The 19450-nt window shown below is 46.0% G+C and overlaps 1 protein-coding gene across 1 annotated transcript in view; it reads left to right on the top strand.

Annotated features, from left to right (window-relative positions):
• Positions 1-14823: 14823 nt before the first annotated feature.
• Positions 14824-19450, top strand: part of LHFPL3 (LHFPL tetraspan subfamily member 3) — a 191261-nt gene continuing 186634 nt past the window's right edge. Inside the window, exon 1 of the mRNA XM_074168373.1 lies at positions 14824-15292. Within this exon, the coding sequence (XP_074024474.1) occupies positions 14824-15292 (469 nt within the window). The remainder of the gene's footprint in view (positions 15293-19450) is intronic.

Below are 19450 nucleotides of genomic sequence, written 5' to 3'. Positions count from 1 at the left end.
AGGAGTGTGCTTCATTCAGCTTATGCAGGCAGCCACGAGGAAGGATTCCCCAGCATGTGGCAATTCAAGAGCTGGAGGAGAAATGTGTGACAGCAAGAAGGGAATCAGCTGGTTCTCCAGGTGGTGAAGAAAACCTGACATGTAACTACTGAACAGCTAGGCAGGTTCATAAGTACAGCTTGCTCCTTCTCCTGCGTACCGAAGGGATAGCTCAGGTTCTGCTCATTATGAGAAGCCTGCAGCATCCCTGTCCTCCCCCAGCTTGCCAACTGCTCTTTCCCAGGATGATGCCACTGTCACTTGCTGGCTGCCACAGAGGCAGCACAGGATGTGCTGCTATGACTCAGGGTGGGAAGTCACCAAGGTGCCTGTTGAGACCAACTGTGGCCCGAGGCGAGGACACCCACTCTTCAGGAAAGGATTTTGCTGAGCATCCAGATGGTTGGGAGGAAGTTTGGTAGCAGGAAAAGGACACAGAGCAGAAAGCGCAGCCCTGGAAAAGAGTAAAAATATCCTAGAAAAAGGAGAAGCAAACATACAGACAAGGATACCAACCTAAAAAAAAAACAACCCAAAATCCAGAAGAGCAGGCTCTGGCTCCCCTGCAATGCACAAATACAATGCCCCTGAATACAAAGGAGGGGCCAGAAGCTGCACAAAGGTGGCTGCATCTTTGCAGCAGGTCTGACAGTCTGCCTGCAGCAATGGCCATCTCTGGTTGGCAGCTCCGGAAGGCAAACTGCTGCTGCCAGCGTGGCTCAACAGCCCCAAAGGTAGGGACGGGGCTGCGAGCACGGCAGCGCTCAGCACTGCTGCCCTTTGGACCAACTCAGAGGTGCCAGGCTGTATTAGACAAACATCTTCATCCAATTTAAGCAAAATAATTTATTCATAAATGTCTCATGAGAAAGGAAGGCACACCTTATTCAATATTTTATGTAGCTGATGTGGTTTGCAAAGGATTTGTAACTTTTGGGTTAGTAAACAGCCTTTTTTCAAACCCCTGCAGAAGAAGCGGGCAAATGGTTGCATTCAAACTCCTGCAGAGAACATTGGGACCCCAGACACTGTCATGTCTCCTCCTTTTTAACAACATAGTATGTTTACAATTTTGCAGAATGTACGGGAAAAGAATAAAAAGTTAGGAGCTGTTTTTTCTAGAAATGTAATTCTACTAAAATGTGTTAAAAGATTACCTCAATTTCAATTACATTTGAAAGAAAAAATCCTAAAAATTCAAGGCTGAGATTGAATCTTCCTTATGTTTAATTCCTTACAATGACCTTTGCTATTGATGTATTTAGATGTTTATATTACGTTTACTATTTTTCTTACTTAATTCTGTGCAACCGAGGCAGTTCAATAAGGTCATACCAGCATTTGTGAACTGAATTAGTCTGCGATTTCAAAATTTTCACTTTTGTTACCCCTGGGCACAGAAATCAATTCTATTGCCAATATTGACCATGGTGATGGAGCAAACTGTGGACGCAGAGTGCTACCCAAAGCATAGATGGAGAATGTGGTGAGGTCAGGAGAAGATCAAGCTATGGACTTCGCAGTTCCTTATTCCTTGTCCTGCACCCAGCATCCCTGGGAGCAGACAGAAGGAGACAAAAATCCAAGAGAGCTCTGTACAGAAGAGGCTGTCTACAAATAATTGGAAGTGATTTGTAGTGAGGTCTTTAATTCCAAGTCTGTCTGCTTTATAGAAGAGTTGGGATTTAATTATACTTGTTGCAAAGCTTTCCTGACATTCTTGAGATTACTGAGCACATACTTAAAGCAGTAAACTCTGCAAACCACTACTGTTAATTTTTCTTTATAGATCCTGGAAAAATGGAAATGCTATTCAAAACTTATGTGGAAATTTTTAATCACGCTAAATGGATGGCCAGCAAATTGTGGGTCAGTCAATGTTACAATGATTCCTAGGAAAAGCATGGGAAATGGGTTTTTGTTAGATTAGTGTGTCAGAGTGAGAATTCCATACAGTATTTAACCTCCTATTGTGTGACATTTTGATTTAAAAATTAACACTATCCAATATCAATATTGCAAGTACTAAGTGGATTAAAAAGTAACTGATATGTTTTATGGGGTATTTCTTAAAGAGAATTCTTAATGGAAGAAGGTGTCTCTGAAAAGCTCGGCAATGATGAGTGCCTGGCCCAGCACTGTTCTCTTTTTTTTGGAAATAAAATAGGAACTGGCTAATAAAGTTTGCAAAAAATCGCACACTAGCAGAATGGTAAATCATGATGCGAACTTACACAAAGTGATTCTGCACCACTCTATAAACTGACGTATATTGCAGGGGGAAAAACCACCACCACCACCAAAAAACCAAACCAAAAACCCCTATTGCAGCCAGTGACAAGATTCTCCCTGCCTTTGAGAGAGATGGGGTTTTACATGATGTGCTTTAACAGAGTCAGACAATGGTTAATGTATCTGTAAACACAGACTGCAGTCCTGTCTGTGAAGACCAGGGCATTGCATTAGGATAAACAGGATTGAAAATATTCATGGGTCACAACAGATCAACCAGCTGAACGAAAGCACTGATGATAACACTGCTGCTTGCAGGGCTGGGGAGCAAGAACATTTTACCCTGGCTGAAATGGAGTCCTTGGCCTGAGCAGGTCTGGGAGCATCAACCGTGTTACCAAACAGCTGAGTGGTCCCGGGCCAGATGCTTCACTTTTTCTTTGGTTCATTCTGCATTTCCTAGTTAATGATGCTGTGGGCCAGCCTGAACGTTTCTCCCATCTCAAAAGTCAAAAGATTACTGATAAATTGGCAAAGGTTCGGAAATGAGACGGGCGAGTAATCCAAAATCTGGGAAATGCACATTACAGTGATAAAGCATCTCTGGCAGCTTGGCTTTTTGAAAGAGTGAGAAGTAACTTGATCAAGGTCTTTAGTTATATATGTGCGAAGAAGACAGCCTCTGATAGGCTACAGTTCTGCCATCTACTAGACAAAGGTACAACAAAATCTAATACCTGAAAGCTGAATCTAGACAAATAATTACCATTATATGATATCCTAAATCTTGTCTGGGGTCTTGTCACAGGCTCTCCCTAGACACTTTTCTGGACAAGTAAATCTGCAAAACAGACCTAATATTCCAGTGCAGCATCTAGATTTCAAGACCCACATTTAGCTTCTGACAAGTTACTATCTGACAAGTTAATATCTTTATTGATGATCTGGATAAGGGGATCAAGTGCACCCTCAGTAAGTTTGCAGAAGACACCAAACTAGGTGGGAGTGTTGATCTGCTTGAGGGTCGGAAGGCTTTACAGAGGGATCTGGACAGGTTGGATCAATGGGCCAAGGCCTGTCGGATGAGGTTTAATAAGGCCAAGTGCCAGGTCCTGCATTTCAGTCACAACAACCCCAAGCAACGCTACAGGCTTGGGGAAGACTGGCTGGAAAGCTGCCCAGCAGAAAAGGACCTGGGGGTGTTGGTGGACAGCCAGCTTAACATGAGCCAGCAGTGTGCCCAGGTGGCCAAGAAGGCCAACGGCATCCTGGCCTGTATCAGGAATAGCGTGGCCAGCAGGAGTAGGGAAGCGATGGTGCCTCTGTACTCGGCGCTGGTGAGGCCTCACCTCGAGTGCTGTGTTCAGTTCTGGGCCCCTCACTACAGGAAGAACATTGAGCTGCTGGAGCGTGTCCAGAGGAGAGCCACCAAGCTGGTGAGGGGTCTGGAGAACAAGTCCTATGAGGAGAGGCTGAGGGAACTGGGCATGTTTAGTTTGGAGAAGAGGAGGCTGAGGGGAGGACCTCATTGCCCTCTACAACTACCTGAAAGGAGGTTGTAGAGAGGTGGGTGTTGGCCTCTTCTCCCAAGCAAATAATGACAGGACCAGAGGAAATGGTCTGAAGTTGCGGCAGGGGAGGTTTAGATTAGATATTAGGAAGAATTACTTTACTGAGAGAGTGGTCAGGCACTGGAACAGCCTGCCCAGGGAGGTGGTGGAGTCGCCATCCCTGGAGATATTTAAGGAACGTGTAGAGGTGGCACTTCAGGGCATGCTCTAGTGCCCGAGATTGTTGGTTTGTGTCTGTTTGTGGGTGGGTTTGTTTTGTTTTGTTTTTTATTTTGTTTTGTTTTGTTTTGTTTTGTTTTTGTGGTTGGACTTGATCTCAAAGGTCCCTTCCAACCATGAAGATTCTGTGATTCTACTGTCCTTAGCTCTGGGGCCCCCAGGCCAGGCACAGCAAGGAACGCTACAAAGGAAACAACCACATTATTTTTCACTCAGAATTGTTTTCATTTATGAGCTGCAACATTTGAAACAGCCAGAGCCTGAAGGCAGCCTCCCTCTGCTGGGTCTCCCCAGCCCAGGCACACCAGCCCTTTACATCTCCTTGGCAAGGGCATTTCCTATGTCAGTGGCAGTGACAGAGATGCCTCGGGCTGAGAGCAAGGGGCAGCTCTGGCCTCTGCAGAGACTTCCTGCATGACCCTGGGCTAAAAACCTCCATGGTACAGCAGGGAAGAGCTGCATGATGCTGATGGCCCTTGACCACTTCATCCCTCCTTCTCCATCCCTGGTAGCTGGCAAGAATCAAGCCAAAGCCGTCAGGTGGGGGCTCCTGCCCACAGTGACTTCTACAGAACTTTCACAAAACCAAATGGGAATTTTAGTTTGGCAAGGAGAGCTCCCAAACTGAGATGTTTTCCTAGATACATACCCTAAAGACCAACCACAAGTTTTTGGTGTGGAGGCAGGGTGTTCTGGGTAAATTGTTACCACCTGTGTTTTGCAAATGAGTCTATTATATTCATTTCTCAGAGAGACACATAATGAATCAAAAATCAATCCACATTTTGAGAAATTCATTTTGAGTAATAGTACTAGGGGGAAAAAGAAACAAACCACAAGTGCTCTGTGTCCATATTTTCAAAATGAAATGGTCTTGGTTTTGTTATCTAATACTGTTTCATTCTAAAATTGATCTATTTTTAGTGTTAATAAATGGTAAAAATATATGAAAAGCAAGTAATGTATCTGACTGGATATTAGTTTTCCCTAATTTATTTTCAGTTTGGCCACCAAACAGAAAAATCAATTATTCTCACAACTCCATTTGCTATAAATAAGTGCCTCTCTTCCAACACACCACTCTCCACAGTTTTCTCCTCTTTTATGGAGACTCTTACTTGGTTTTCCCCAGATGATATCTTCCGATATTTTCATTCACATAAGTTCTCCTTAATTTTTTCTACTGTTAGTGATTATAACTAGTTAACCTCTACCATAAGTTTCATTAACATGATGTTTATTGCCTCCTTCAGATAATGAAGCTATTAATTAAAATTGTATCCAACAAGGATCCACTGGGTATGTGACTAAATATTGCTACAACATGGTTAAATGTTGGTTTTGATTATTTTCATTGTCTTTCAAAAGGTTTTCAGTACACATTGCAATGAGCCCATCCAAATCACTTAGGATATTTTGGACAGGACACTACAAAACGCAGTATCACATTCTTCAACAAAATCAGAATCACCCTTCCTTCCTATTGCCATTTAACTGGCAGGAAGTATGTTGGGTACAACATATACTGTGTAAAATCCTATTGTTCACTGCCCATTGGTTTCATTAGCCTCCTCATTTTAGTGGTCATTTGCATCTATTTTCCCCATCATTGTACGCACACTTATTTTATGCAAAGGGTGTGTAATATTGGCAATTTCCCCCTGTGAAACTCTTGATACTTTTTTCAGAGCTATTAAAGTGTTGGCTCCATTCAACAGCTGTTTACCTTGGTACCACCATTAAGATGAAAAATTAGTTTAGAGACATTTTGGGGCCAAAGATGATTTCAGCAGTACGCATGAAGTAAACATTAATTCAAATGACAGCCTGGGGCTAGAAACAAGGAGACATTCCAGAAATCCGTTAGCATCAGGAGAAAGACCAAGAGACTACAGAAAGCTTTATTTTACTTCTCAGTGGAAAAGGAAAATTTATAACATGTGACACAAGGACTGAAATTTGGTGGGGTTTTTTTTGCGTCATCATGGATGTAAAATTTGATCATATGGTTAATACTGTTAGCATCATTATAAAGAGGTAAAACTCCAGGTGTGGAATAGAGATAGGTTAAAAACCACTTAGAGGGGTTTGCTGATCAGGGGAGCCCACAGAAATTGCCAAGGGAATAGGCAAGGGGCTGAGCCAGTATCATGGTACTCATGGGGGATGAGAAATTTTAGAATACTAGAAAGATTATAAAAAGACAATTATAGTGTCTGTGTTCAGAAAAGTATGAGGGAGGAGTATGAACATGGAGAACAAAACTGAAGGAGTTACAGATCAGTCTGCCAGCTTTAATTCCTAGAATAATATGGAAATAAACAATGTTTTTTATGAATACATGGAAGATAAAACAGGGATGAGTAACACCTAAAATGGATTTATCAAGGAACAATCTTGTCAAATTTAATTTATTCTGTTCTATTACAGGATAACTCGCTTTGTAGATAAAACAAAGATATATGTGTCCTATATCTTGACTTTTAAGGCTTTTCATGCCCTTCTTATGTAATATTTTCATAGCCAGATGAGGAAAGGTTGTTAAGGTGAAGCTCCTGAGAGGTGAACACATAGATAGGTATCAAGGAACACTTTAAAAGGGTAGCTACTTGTAGCTCACTGATGTATTGAATGTGTGTATCTTTAGCAGTTCCACAAGAGTCTGCCTTGTGTTTGGTGTTAATCAATACTGTTATTAATGGCTTGAACAATGAAATAGGTTATATGCTTATTAAATCACTAGCTTATGTTAACCTAAGTCAGCTGCAAGCACTCTGGAGACTTAAGCAGTTAAGCACATAAGCATGATGCTGTGCCCAGGTTAGTATAACCTGCTTGTCATCAGGGCTAATTAATCACATTAGCATCTTGCTAATGGGACCACACCGCTTGCAGTAGGTGTGATATCCCTGAATGGCACTGCATTATGCCATAGAGATACTCTGAAAGAGAGAAATTCCATACTTTCTCCATTTAATCTCCTTCCCCAGTCTGCTCCAGGTCAAGATGCTGATTTACTGGCAGGTCACTTAGGTATGTTTAAACATTTTACCATTAAATCCTCCTGGAAACACAGCAGACTTAGTTGTGCTGTGTTGTGTAATGCCAGGATGAATGCTCTCTTTATGCTAGAATATCATCTTGTGCAGCATCAAAATCACTCTCTGCAGCCCCCAAGCTTCCCCTGCAGGTTCCTCTAGCCAGGTATTGATCAGGCCCTGCGTGTTGGAAAGGTCTGCGTAGTCCCTAATACCAACACTAGAAGAGTGGTAATTTTCCTGATTTTCCTGAAAATATATTAGGTTGCAGGAGGACTATGATTCTGGCAGATCAAGGCCAGAGGAGTTAATATCACCTACTTTTGCCTTCCCATAGTCTAGTTCTAAAATTAGAAACAAGCAGAAACACTATGCAGCATCCTAATTGGCTTGTCACTAGGGTAAAGTAACTGGCCAGCTTCTGACTGACTAGAAATCCGAAGGTCCTTCTCTTGCTACATCCTCACTGGTCTGTTGTTTAACCTCTCAGGGAGAAATACCTGGAAATAAATGTAACAGATATTTAATTGTATTATAATGTTAATCTAATTAAAATATCATTTTTTTAATCCAGTGTGAGGTAAAATATTTTTAGTCACTCTACTGCGAAAAAAAATGCCTGGAAACATCATAAGTCACATCCTGACTGCAGTAATATTCCCTTGTTAAGGGCAGAGAAGGGACTTCAGCACTGGCAGGTACAATTTTGGAAAACCTCATTGATGTTATCTTTAGCATCATATAGTCCTTATTCAAATGGCTGAATGTTGATGGTAGTAAAGCTGCAGCCACCTACATGATGCTTGGGGGTCTGGAAAGAAAATCTAAAATGCATCTTATTGGCAGAAGAGTTTAAGTCCTTATCGTAAACTAGGCTGGTCTAGAGAAATATAAGTCCTTCTCCATGTGAATTCCAGTCTAGGAGACATATCTTAACTAAACTTTCATTATATGAAAAGCATGTCTAGACACCAGCCTTAACTGTACAGCTATCTTTGAAGAGGTACAGTATATAGCCTGCAGCACGGTATTTCACAGCACCTTTTGTATTGAATCTACTGACCCTCTGGCAAACAGCTGCCACAGCAAGAGACATGAAATTTCCATCATTTCAGGAGGAGTCTCTGATGGTGTGTCTGAACGGCACAACACAGCAAGCCACCTGAAAGCTCTGTCTGGGTTAATTAGCAGCACTGACAAGCAGGCTATGCCAGTGAGGCAGAGCGCTGCACTGTGCCGTTGCTGTTGGGAGCGAGATGACTTGCTCAGAGAAGCCCTAGATAGCAAGACACTGCACTGAGCCACGCAGAATGCCCTCAGCATGCTAAGATAGCTTAGCAGGCCCTGCTAAGCCCAGCAAGTTTTTCTTGGTGGGCAGACACTGGAAAGTTTAGATCCCAAGCTCCCAAGTGGCCGATAAAGTGTTTGATTTCAGCCAGTGTATTTCAGAGTAATTTTGCAAGACCTCCAGATTATATAGGCTGAGGGAAGGAAGCTGAAGCAGGTCTTAGCCGAGTTGTGTGTCAGAGTGCTCCAAGATCTCTTCTTCTTCGCCATGGATCTCAATAACTGTATTCTCCCTTTCCCTGTACTTACTTCATCATGTTCGTCTGTACTCCCACCAGCTTTCCCCTTCAACAGCCGCTGCTCATTCCGCTTTTTCGCAGGTGAACCTATCCTGGGTTATGAAGTCAAATCTTCTGTTTTCCATGTTTTTCTTTCTTTTAAAAACTGGTGAGATCTTTTCTTCCTTTCAATCTTTGCTTCCACATGCAACCAAAGTGTTTCTCATCTTCCTCACATCCTTTCTGCCTTGCTACAGCCACTACTCCTTGCCTGACCACCCCTCTCTCGCCAGCCCCCTCTCTGTCTACTGAAGTGGACTTCTGTCATTTGCAGCCATCTACCTTGGTTGAGGGTAGACTTCGGAATATGTGACTTTTTCCTGATGATTGCACCCTATTGCCTAGTTCTTTGGGATATCTAGTCCTGCAGCCTGCTTGGGATGCAGCTCCAGCAGGGCCACACTGTGCTTCTTGGCTCTGCCCTGATTCATGGGTGTCCTACAAGACTCTGTCCTCTGCTATCACCAACAAGAGCAGGACTAAGTTCAAGAGAAGTGGAGGAAACCTAAGTTACCCACTCTCTAATTTTTAAGGTAGGCCTTAATTGGACCATTTCTAAGTGAAACAGTGACAGCGACAGCGACAGCGACAGCAGTTTCACTGACACTGATATCAGTAATTCTAGCCAGCCCTTTGCTGTGCCTCTCCCACAGTTGTAAACACTGCAGAAATAGAAAGAAATGTCATTTCCCACTCCCTGAGAAAGAACATTTCACCAGTGCAGCCAGGCCCCTGGGGAAAAGGAAGCCAAAATGTGCAGAAACTATAATAAAAAAGACATAATGTAAAAGTTAATGCTTTTTGATAGACAGCAAGAGCTCATCAGTGGCGAGGCTGTAGGTTGCCATGGTGACAGGGCTGCGCACGGGGGCTGCCTGGGCTCCCTGCACTCCCTCCATCACCCCGGCTGAAAGGGAATCGCTCCGGGTAAACACAGCAGTGACTGTTTGCATCCAGCTCCAGACACCGTGGGACAAGGGAAAAATTGATCCAGAGCGACACGTGCGTTAAGACGTACCAGTGCTGGCACCCAGTTAAGCTGTAATCAAGCCCAAAACATACTTAGGTTATCTCGGTCTTCAATGAAATGGCACAAAAATTCCTGCTTGTCCTTTAGCATTGTCCCAGCTTCAGCTCACACTAAGTGCAGGAAAGAAGGGAGCAGAGCGGAGACCTTCTGCTGTTTCAGCTTCTGCTTTGGGTGCCCCACACACCCTTGCACAGGGCTGGACACAAGCTGGAGAGCCTCAAGACTACCATGACATGCATTCCTCCTCTTCCAGCCTAAATCGGCCACTCCAAATTAGATGAGTTTGTTCTTTGGACATATCCATATCAGTTGTGTTAAAAGGTTTTAATAGCTATATGTAGCTATTTAAGGGGGCTCAGAGTGAAATTACCATTTGTTGATAGGCATTGGGTGAACACAGAATCACAGAATTGCCTAGGTTGGAAGGGATCTTTGAGACGATTGAGTCCAACCATCAACCTAACACTGCCAAAACCACCACTAAACCATGTCCCTAAGCACCACGTTTACCTGTCTTTTAAATACCTCCAGGGATCGCGATTCTACCACTTCCCTGGGCAGTCTGTTCCAATGTTTGATAACCTTTCTGGTGAAAAAAATTTTTCCTAATATCCAATCTAAACCTCCCTTGGCACAACTTGAGGCCATTCCAATGAGTGATACCACAGAAACCTGGGAAGAAAGTCCCAGAGAAGTGGAGCAGTTCACGTACTCTAATGTGCAGCTACAGATATGAAAAGCCATCTGTCAGCTAGATCCAGCTGTGAAGGGAAAAAAAAAAAAAGCCTCTAAGGCAGAGCTGCATTTTAAGAGGGCTGGATGGAGGAAAGTGGATGGAGGGAGCGGGCGAGATGCCGTCATGTGCCTGAATGGGGGCATCTCCCTCCCATGGAAGTTTGCGTGTGGTGGGTACATTCTCATGTGCTCATTTTTCCCAGTTCCCTCAACTGTCACCCTAGCAGGGTCCAGCCCCACAAAACTGATCAACTGATCATTTATTTTCAGACACCTTTATTGCTTTTTATTCATGAACACATAACTTCCTACTACCCCATTCCCTCCTCACAGTCTGCTTTCTTTCCTGTATAAGTCCTCTCTCTTGCTAACTCTTCTCCAACCATGCATTCACTTCTTCTTCCCACTACCTTTCTCTTAGTTTCACACCACATGAATACCAATGAATTCCCAGATGTGCATTTCTTGCCAGACATCGCCCACGGCCCAGCAACTGCATTCATCTGTTGTTCCTACCCACTGTATCCAAGGGTTTCCCCGGCACAACGTACAGCCCTTCCCCACAGCGCTCCAAACAAAATGTGTAAGCAGTTCTCCACCGCTGCTCCACCACTGCCAATAACTGACTAGTTCCAAAGAGAAATGCTCTGGTTAGGAATGCTGTCCAAATAGTAAGTGTTTATTTTGTGTTTTGTGTAATGATCTACATTTGCAAAAAATGAACACATTTCTGGTTAGATAAAATGATAAATAGTATGGTCCAGGCCAATTTGGGCCACAAGGTATACTTTTAAAGATTACACAAATTCTCTTTAAACTTGCCTATTTTTAACCACACACGCACACAAAAATGTTTTTTAAAAACAGTATTATGGTTGTACAATCCAGTGCTGAACTGGATGTGCCAAAAAAAGAGCTGTCTGTGCCACTTGGTTTACATCCCCTCTCTTCAGTGTTGCATGCTGACATGCTAATTGGTAAACAGGATCCTGCCTTATCAGGTGCATGAGGCAGGATCTGCTGTCCAGAAAGATCAGGATGATGAGAATCCTGTTTCACCTGTTGAAGAAGCTTCTTGGTGAAAATCCTGGCTTAATACTCCAACTTTTTAGATGAGACTAGATGGCAGTCCAAGGGCTGGGACCCAGTTAATTCCCAGGGAGAAAAACAGTGAAGGTACAAGAGGCTGTGGGAGAGGAAGGATAATCTTCTGAGGATTAAGATGATGAAAGCTGCACTGAAGAGCTGGACACTATGCCTGTTCCTACCACAGAATTCTTCTGTCATGCCAGGCAAGATGCTTAAAACTTTTTATAGACGCGCAGCAACTCAGCATGGCTCCTTCTGAGGCTTCGTTTGCAGAACTGCTGCAACGAAAATCCACGGGAGCTCTGCTTTGAGAAATGAGGTCCCAGCTACCTTTTAACTGATCTGCCCAGAATATACCAACCTGCTATCTCATAAAAACATATTTTCTAAGACTATGAAGCACACAAATGAATGTGGTAAGAACCATAAAAAAAAGCCTCCTGAGCCTATCTTTGGGTATTCTGAGGAAATTTCTGACACCAAAGAGTGAGACTAGAGAACTCAATGCTCTAGACAGGGACACAACCAGAGTGATTCAGGTGCCCCAGGAAATAGACATCTAGTACCACTTTCCCATTTTTGATGCACTAAACTGAAGGACTAGTAGGTATCACTTAGAGTCCATGTGAAATCTGTGCCTTTTTGGCACCAGAGGCCAGAGAGGACATCCTAGGACAACCAAACCAGCCACTACTTGGACACAGTTAATCATGTCTCCTTTCCTATACTTTTTTACTCAGCTTGTCAGCAGAATCCTAGTTTCTTCCCCTGCTTCACCCTTTCTTGCACAGACTGGCTCCTATATTTCCCTCCCTACACCATTCTGACTCTCCTCCTCCAGCGTTTCCTCCAATCTCATTATTTCTGCCTTCCCAGCGCCATTGGCCCGTGTCTTCTGCAGAGGACCTCATTTCTTCTCTCCTGGCTCCTTCCCAGGTTCAAATCTCTCCCTCCTGCCATACCAATTCCAGGTTTCATCTTCCTTGTGCCCACGTTCACAGGCCCTCTGTCCCTGAACCTCCCATTTGGCCCAGACCCCCTCCCCACTCCTTCCTTTCTTTTTGAGCTCTCAGAACTTCTTGCCCAACCCTCTCTCCAGCCTCCATCCCTAAAATTGTTTGTCTCAAGCCACTTCAGGTCTCCCCCTACCTTCTAGGTCTGGATCGTATTGCCTTCACCTCCATACTCGATGGCCCCTTAGAGGACAGGAAAGACAGGTGTTCTAGGCTGAGCCCTGGGGTTCCAGCTAGCCTCAGCCTGGAGAAAACAGGGCACTGAAGGGAAAGGCCATCACTCCTCCTGCTGCTGGAGAATGGAACAAGTTCAGTTACTCTCTGAAGGTGGCATATGAGCAGCCTGGTCACATGCAGTGACTGCAGTAGGAGCAAGATGATGCAGCGGAGCGTATGTGGGCACCTCCATCAGCACTGGACAAAGCACCCTCAGCGGGAACTGAATCTCCAGGAATTTTAGCTGTAGTTTGCACACTTCAACCCACCTCCCTAAGAAAGTGAGGCAAGTGTGTGTATCTGGGGTCCGTGCTGCCATGTCTGAGCAAGCCCATGCCACACGTGCCACCTCTCACCCTCCCATGAGGGGAGTGCTCCTGCATGCAGGGCAGCAACAGCGTGACTGCACTGAGGCGCTTCCCCTTGTACTCCCACCCCTGGGCAACAGCTTTCAAAGCTCTCTGCCCCTGATGTGAGCATGGGGGCTTGAAAACCCATTAGCTGGTACTGTCCCTTCCTAGCCCCTCTGCAGCAAACTTGGGAAGAGCTGGCATGCTCGTTCCATCATGCTGTGCCTGTCTTTTGGCAGTCACAGGGCAGAGATCAAAACTTCGTCTGCAAGCAGATGAAAAATTCCTACCGAAAGCCAGGAGTAATTTCCATGCGGGTCTCCCTCCTCCCGGGCGCTGATGAGCACTAATATTTAATTGAGTGCAGCCCTCTGCCGGCACTGAGCAGCAGCCTGCTGCGGCTGCTCGCTCTGCCGAGCATCCCTCCGCTCCGGCTGCAAGCGCGTCCCAGGAGATGACAACCCTCAGAGCGCTGTATATATGCGCCATCAATTACTGTTATTAACTCAGGCTCAACGCATAGGTCGGGGACCGCAAATCCAAGTGTCACTGGCATAGGAATGATTATTACCAGATGCTAATTGCTCATTAATATATGCTAATCACTGCTGCACGCCAACATGCTCAACGCACTGAGTTCCAGGCCAAAGTCACTTGACTAGAGCAAAGCCGCTCTTCTCCACCGGTGCCACCATAGCCACCATGGCCCCAAGCCTGCTCTGTTCACAGGGGTGATCTCCTCCACCTCCGCCATCCTGCCCGTCATGGCGAGGAGCAGCCCCTCATTTCTTTGTTCCCCAGCCCTACAACCTCGCCCTGGCAGAGGGCTGACTCGGGGGGGCACAAGCAGCATCTCCGGTCTCCACCTGTGCCAGGGCAGAAGGCCGCTGCTCACCTCGCCACAGGTGATGTGGCATTTACAGCCCCTGGCTGCAGACTACCCCATGTTTTGTGAGGGAAAGGATCACACAGGTTTTTAAAAGAAACCCGCACACAGGCTTTCAACTTTAAAATGCCCGAACATGTCTCCCGGGGCAGGCAGCATGAGCAGCGCCGGCAGCGGCCCGGCCAGGCAGCCATTGCCCCGGCCGGGAGCGGCGCCCGGGGCAGGGGGTTAAGGGGAGGCCGTGGCCGCAGCGTCCCCGCCGCCCACCGGGGCTCGCCCTTCCCGCCCGGCGAAAGGCCGCCGGCAGCTCCTCGCCTTCTGCCCCGCCGCCGCCTCCCCTCAGGAACGGCACCTCAGCCGTGCCCCCCCGCCGGCGGGGCGCCGAGGCGGTTGGCGGCCGTTGTGGCGGTTACTGGGCGTTGTGGCGGTTGGCGGGCGTTGTGAGGGGTTTTGGGCGTTGTGGCTGTGGGCGCCCGGCGCGGCGAGGAGCCGCGGGCGGCGGGAGGGCGGGCTGCGGGGCGGGCGGTGCGCGGCGGCCGGCAGCGCTGAGCCCCGATAGGCGGCGGCGGGCCATGTTGGTGCTGCCGCCGCCGCCGCCGCCGCCGCCGCTGCTGCTGCTGGCGCGGAGCCGCTGAAGCCCGGCGGAGGGGCTCGCCGGCTCTCGCACGCAGCGGCGGCGGCGGCGGCGGAGCGCGTCGCGTCGAGCGGAGCAAGCGGGGAGGAGGAGGAGAAAGAGGAGGAGGAGGTGGAGGAAGGGGAGGGGGGATCTTCTCGGCGAGGATGCCCGGAGCGGCTGCAGGGACGGCGGCGGCAGGAGCAGGCTCGTCAGGAGCGGCAGCAGCGGGGATGCTCCCGGCTCAGGAGGCGGCCAAGATCTACCACACCAACTACGTGCGGAACTCGCGGGCCATCGGCGTGCTCTGGGCCATCTTCACCATCTGCTTTGCCATCGTCAACGTGGTGTGCTTCATCCAGCCCTACTGGATCGGGGACGGCGTGGACACCCCGCAGGCGGGCTACTTCGGGCTCTTCCACTACTGCATCGGCAACGGCTTCAGCCGGGAACTCACCTGCCGGGGCAGCTTCACGGACTTCTCCAGCCTGCCCTCGGGAGCCTTCAAAGCTGCCTCCTTCTTCATCGGGCTCTCGATGATGCTCATCATCGCCTGCATCGTCTGCTTCATCCTCTTCTTCTTCTGCAACACAGCCACCGTCTACAAGATCTGTGCCTGGATGCAGCTGACCTCGGGTGAGTGGGGGCAGCGGCTCCGGCCCTGGGGGTGCTCCACGCCGCCCTGCCGGCGCTGCCCTCCTCGGCGCCGCGGGGGGCAACGGGCGGCTTTGGAGAAACTTGCGGCGCCGGCGGCCGCCCGGGCCGGGAGGGGGTAAGGGGAGCGGCGGGGGGATCGGGGTGCCCCGCCGGGGGTGGTGGGGCTGGGGGGCGGGGAGGGACGACCGGGGAGCCTCAGTGACGCTGCAGAGCGGTGCCGGTGTCTGCCCCAGGCCAACCCCCCCACCCGCGTGGGTACCTCGCACCCCCCGCGAGGAGCGGGGATGCCCGGAGAAATTGTCCGGTTTTGGCCTGTGAACCGACTCGTGAGCATCAAACAGCCCTAGGGAGAGCTGTGGGCGGCGGCAGGTCCAGGCTGTCCTCCAGCACTTGGTCTGTAGCTAAAGGTCAGGAGAAAATGGCAGTGGGGACCATGGGGATGCCTCGAGCAGATGACAGTGGGTGAAGGTAACAGCCAGCCTGTTGAAGGTTAGTATCCACCTGGTCAAGGCAGAGCCCACTTTGGTTCGGTGGGATGGGATGGCGGGGTCTTCTGCTGGCCAACTGGAAGGGCAGCTGAGGTCATTGGATGTTAGATGCATGAGTTTTGGTTGGGGTCTCCTCCCCCTGTTCGCAAGGTTTATTTTCCTCTCTATATTAGGAGTGTAAAGAAAAAAAATTAATTTCAGTTGCTGGTTTTGATTCAGAAGGTCTCCTGACTTCATTGACTTTCCCCATCACATCCAGTGTCTCCCTGGGGAAAGCGCATGGGAAGAAGGAGGGAGAACACCAGGATATCCCTTCTTGTAGTTCCAACACAGCTCTCTCTCTGAGTTAGTAGAGAACTGGTGATTTGCATGCAGCTGGGAGGCAGAGGGGGAGAAAAGAATGGTCTCTAGAGTTTAGATAATAATAAAATCAGTTTTAGCGAGATATAAAAGATTAATTCTTCAATAATTTGAAAAAAAACCCAAACATCTAAAATCAAAGCATACCTTTTATTTGTCCTCTCAATAAAACCCTGAAATTGAGAAGTTTTGCCTCTGCAGGAATAAGCTGTTAGGGAAACAGAGCAAAAGTCTCCAAAATGGGCTCACAATCACTTCTTCAGTCCCCTTAATTGACCTACATTCATTTCAGTTTCCGAGCAATAATTCTTTCAAGTTGTTTGCTGAGCAGCTCCAGCATTATTCAATTTGCCACCTAGTTCATGAGGCTTAGTGGAAATTTCTGGTTTGTATGAAACAGCTTTATTCATTTCCCTTTGCTATGCTGTATTTATGTGTGTTGTATGTATTTTTATGCTGTTTCCATCACTTAAGATTCTGTATGGTTTCTTTCTTTATCACTCGGAGATTGATCTCACTTGAGGTTGGTAGATTTTTCTCCAATTCTGTGAGATGAGGTTTGCGTTCATTATCTCTGCATTGGGAATCCTCTTTGATGTTGGTGGCTACTTTTGTCTGTTCAGTAACATGCATTCCGATATGGTGTTATTAATTGTACAGTCATGTCACTTGGCTCCAGGCAGAGCAAACTGTTTAATCTTTGCACCACTGACGTCTCCTCTGCTCCATTAAGGAGTTTTGCTTTCAGCTGTCTCCTCTCCTTATGGCTCCGCTCGTAAAAGGTGACATGAATATTCATTGGTTTGGTGCATCCTCAGCCTGTTTTGTTCATGTCCGGTATGCAGTAGGACAGCACAATTTTCAAATCCTTTACACTTTCCAACATCAGAGATAATAGTGTTTTATTTATATGGTCCCACTGCTTTATGCCAACGGAAGCTAGTGCAAGGTAGATAAAAATGGATCTGATTCCTTTACTGCATTTCTGCACAGGTGAATAATAATGTTTAGAAATCACTGCATGCAGCTGATTTACAGGAGGCCAATCGGCCTATACAATGCTGCACGTGTGCAGGTGTGACACTGAAGATATGTTTTCAGGCAAAATAACACAGAATTTTTGTCATCTCCAAAGCTGGTAGATGCACTGTTGGCATTAAAAGTCAACAAAAGGAGTTTTATGTCAGCAGAAGAATCACTTTTCACACTGCTTACCTCCATAATTAAAATAATAGGGGAATGCGTGTATAGCCAAGTGGTTGTTTGCCATCTTTTTTGGTTTGTACATGAATGCCCTGGAAGAACTGGAATGATGTTGGGTGTTGAAAGAGATTGACTTTGTTGTTTGCTGAATGTTGTACCTTAATTCAGCATTTACCTGACTGTTCATTTCTGTATTGCCTCAGAAAACTTTCCTCAAAGGGGAAGAAAACTACCAGAAAATCTATTGGTTCGGGTTGTGTCCTTTGAAGAAGGAAGCAATGGTGGTGGGATAGGAGGATAACTTAGAATCAAATGTGCAGGACGAGAGTTATAATGAGTTCTGATAGGTTTTCTGTGAGCTATATGACCCGCTTCTGTTACTATTTTACTGTTTTGAGAGTATAAGTAATAGGCAATAATAAGCTTAAGATGCTAATCTCACAAATAACAATGTAGTAATGTCATCTACATACGCAGATAGTTCTGCGTGGTACAGGAACAAAATTGAACCTGAAGTAGTAAAAGAAAAAAGTATGTGAGTATAGCTTTGATTTTGCTTTCTATTATGTACCTTAGCACTGTTAGCATTCAGTTAGATCATATAATAATACTTTAAATGGATGTAATTTAAATCTCCTTAGAAGCAGTTTTTTCAACATGGGATCATGCTTGATTTAGGATTGCAAATAAAAGCTTAGGAACTTATTTCTTTAAAAGAAAGATTTTGATCCCATTCTGTCCTGCATGAGTCATTATAAATTGTCAGCATGATAGAGCTCTTGTTTTGAAGAGATGTTTTTTAAATAAGGAACAGAAATACAATACCTCGGCCACGTGCATTTTCAACCCTTATTGCTGTCTAGTCATGTCTATGACATGATTAAGCAGAAAAATCCTAGGAAAAGCTATTTCCTTTGTGTACGTGAGGACAACATACTCCCTTATGATTTTGCCATGGCTTAGACTGCTTCTTTTGTTCCATGTATATAATGCTGTCAGAGAGCCAGTGTTGGCGGCCTCATTCTCTAGCCACTAGCCCCTACTTCTGCAATTTCAAAATCACATGTCCAAACACTTGCATGAACACTTACTTAATTTGAGCAGTTGCTCACTTAGTGAAAGCATTAGAAATTAGGTATTATTGCTCTGTACTACCCTGCATCTAAAGTTTGCAAGGAACCTTACAAATAAAGACATTTCTTGAGATGTATTCCTTTATAAGTTAAACAAATTAAACACTTCATTTCTGTCATTGTGATTTTTTTTCATGACTAGACATTTGCCATTACTTTTTCTCTCTACTAGGACATTGCAAGTTACAGGAAAGCGAATAGTAAACAAAGGAAAACAAGGGCACAGAGATGTCCCATGGATGAGTAGGAAGAAACCTATATGTATGTTTTTCAGCAGATGCCTAAGCCCATGCCCACAGTAAGAGTTCAGCTGAACAAAGCAACATAAGCCACGTTTACAGTGCCCCAGAGCAAAGAGTTCCACCGCTTAATGAAGATTCAGTGGGGTTTTTTTGTGTTTTAAACTTTTTACTTGCCAATTCATTGATCCTCCCAGCTCACGTGTTGGAAGAGGCTGTGAAACAGGAGACTCCCAGGCACCTTTCTTGTGCTGGTCCAGACTACACCTTTGCTGTATCCCCTCAGTTATGTGTTTCTGAGAGCTGATTAATCTTTGGCTTCTTAGTCTTTCCTTAGTCGTTAGGTTGCACCATGCCTGTGATCATCCTTAGTGGCTTGCCCTCAGCTATTTCCAGTCTCCAGTATCCTTTCAGAGACAGTGGGACCAGAACTAAACACAATATTCAAGACTGACAAACCAGCCATTTATAGAGAGGTATAATAATATTCTCTCTTTCATTCTTTGTTCCTTTCCTAGTAATTCCTAATGCTCACTTTTTCAGTGTTAGTGAGCAGTGGGCTGATGTTTTCACAGAACTACTTATTATAACCCCAAGATCTCAGTCCTGAAGCAGTAACAGTCACCTTGGAGCACATCATTTTGTGTAGTTAGGTTTTTTCCCCTCAAAGAAACAACTCCGTATTTGTTTATCTACATTGACTTTAATTTGCCT

This window comes from Numenius arquata, chromosome 2, assembly GCF_964106895.1.
Source record: "Numenius arquata chromosome 2, bNumArq3.hap1.1, whole genome shotgun sequence".
Taxonomy (NCBI): Eukaryota; Metazoa; Chordata; class Aves; order Charadriiformes; family Scolopacidae; genus Numenius; species Numenius arquata.
The sequence above is the reverse complement of the archived record's forward strand: the minus strand, read 5'-3'. Positions and strand labels throughout refer to the sequence as shown.